Consider the following 1,850-nt stretch of genomic DNA (forward strand, 5'->3'; position numbering starts at 1 on the left):
AATCCCAATAAATCGTCTCGGAACGTATTGGTATCCGTTCCTGTGGTGGCCAATCCTCTTCAAAGCGGAATTGGGGGGAATAATTATGTTATTGCATTGTACAAAACTAGAATTACTCTGAAAAATTTTTTCTCCCGTATATATGTGTCATTACCTGTCCTATATTATCGTAATTTAGAATGCATAAACTGTATACTGTTGCTGCCTGTTGTTGTGCCGTAACTCATGGTAGTTTCCGAATTGAAGTGGATGAAGTCATCGACCAGAAATATTTATACATCCACCAAACAGAAAATTTGAATACTAGTTAGTTAGTATTTTCAAACTCCTTACAAAGCATATACAGGCGCCACAAACAAACTCGATTATCCAACCTGTAATGCTGTATACTTAAGAGAATCTGCATGGCATAATCTTCGAATTTCAAATACCAGGTTTTCGAAGGCGTGCTGCGGGGAACACCGACCAATATAAAATGCGCAATCTGAGGAATATACACCTTAACGAGGTCCCCTTGGGCAATGGGCTGCCTCTGACTGCGACAGCTTGGGACTCTGCGACAGATTCTATTATTTGCGCATTTGGTCCGTCGGAGACGACCGCGATCATTGAACTGAAAAGAAAATCACAGGGTTCAGTGCTGAGCGACCTCGACTTGATCGCGTCCTGGGATGCCCCATCACCAATACCGGACTTGCAACAGGACCGGATAGTATCACTACAACACTTTGCGGACACGCTGATCACATGTCTTGTACTGGAAGGGGGAGATATTATAGTTGTGCGCGAAGATCCTCAGCCAGGTGAAGATAAGATTGAAATCGTGGGTTCGGTTGACGTAGGGATTACAGCAGCTACATGGTCTTTGGATGAAGAGTTACTTACTATCACCACCAAATCCGACACACTGCTCTATATGACAAGGGATTTCGAGAATGTGGCCAATATTGCATTTACCAGTGATGATCTCAAGATCTCCAGACACGTCTCTGTTGGCTGGGGAAAGAAGGAGACTCAGTTCCAAGGGAAGAGAGCAAAAGCTCTGCGGGACCCGACAATGCCAGAGAAGGTTGACGAGGGAAAATTGAGCGATATGGATGATAAAAGGGTTTCTATCAGCTGGAGGGGCGATGGGGCGTTCGTTGCTGTTAGTAGCATTCAGTCAGATGCCCGCCGTGTGATCAGGGTGTACTCGCGAGATGGCGTTTTGGACAGCGTGAGTGAGCCAGTAGATGGACTAGAAGGTGCGCTAAGTTGGCGACCAGCTGGGAATTTGATCGCAGCAATACAGCGTATGGAGGACAGAGTGGATGTTGTGTTTTTCGAAAGAAATGGACTTCGACATGGCGAATTCAAGCTTCGTCTAACCCAGGAGGATATGAGCACCTGGGCATCAACAATCAGTTTGGCATGGAATGTTGACTCAACCGTCCTTGCTGTCCAGTTCAAGGATAGAGTGCAGCTGTGGACGATGGGAAATTATCACTATTATTTGAAGCAGGAAATCCCTATCTCTGTGGAAATGGGTTCTGGAAGCGGCCTCCTTTGTTTCCGCTGGCATCAAGAAAAAGCACTGCGTTTTGTTATTGGATCTTCTGGTATGCGTGCATCCATGTTTCCCCAAGTAAGTCCCTGAGCTAATCAAATCATAGATAAGTTATTCGACATTGAATATGTCTTTGATGTGGCTAGAGGCTCTACCATAGTCCCGAATGATTTGGGAGCGGTGGCTGTGATTGATGGCAGTAAGTTGAATGTATCCTCGAAACCCCTTTATAACTATTCCTAACTCAACAATAGGATCCGTTAAAATTAACGCTCCTAAAACTGTCCAATGTCTCTCCCCCAAA

The 1,850-nt window shown here is 45.1% G+C and overlaps 1 protein-coding gene across 1 annotated transcript; it reads left to right on the forward strand.

The window, feature by feature from the left end:
- Window positions 1-475: 475 nt before the first annotated feature.
- HCAG_05594 (conserved hypothetical protein) lies at window positions 476-1,789 on the forward strand (the record flags this gene model as incomplete). Its single annotated transcript, XM_001540077.1, has 2 exons — window positions 476-1,598; window positions 1,653-1,789. The coding sequence occupies 2 exons, from the start codon at window positions 476-478 to the stop codon at window positions 1,787-1,789; spliced, it is 1,260 nt and encodes a 419-aa protein (XP_001540127.1).
- Window positions 1,790-1,850: the final 61 nt, after the last annotated feature.

This window comes from Histoplasma capsulatum, genomic scaffold (genome assembly GCF_000149585.1).
Source record: "Histoplasma capsulatum NAm1 scaffold_5 genomic scaffold, whole genome shotgun sequence".
Taxonomy (NCBI): domain Eukaryota; kingdom Fungi; phylum Ascomycota; class Eurotiomycetes; order Onygenales; family Ajellomycetaceae; genus Histoplasma; species Histoplasma mississippiense.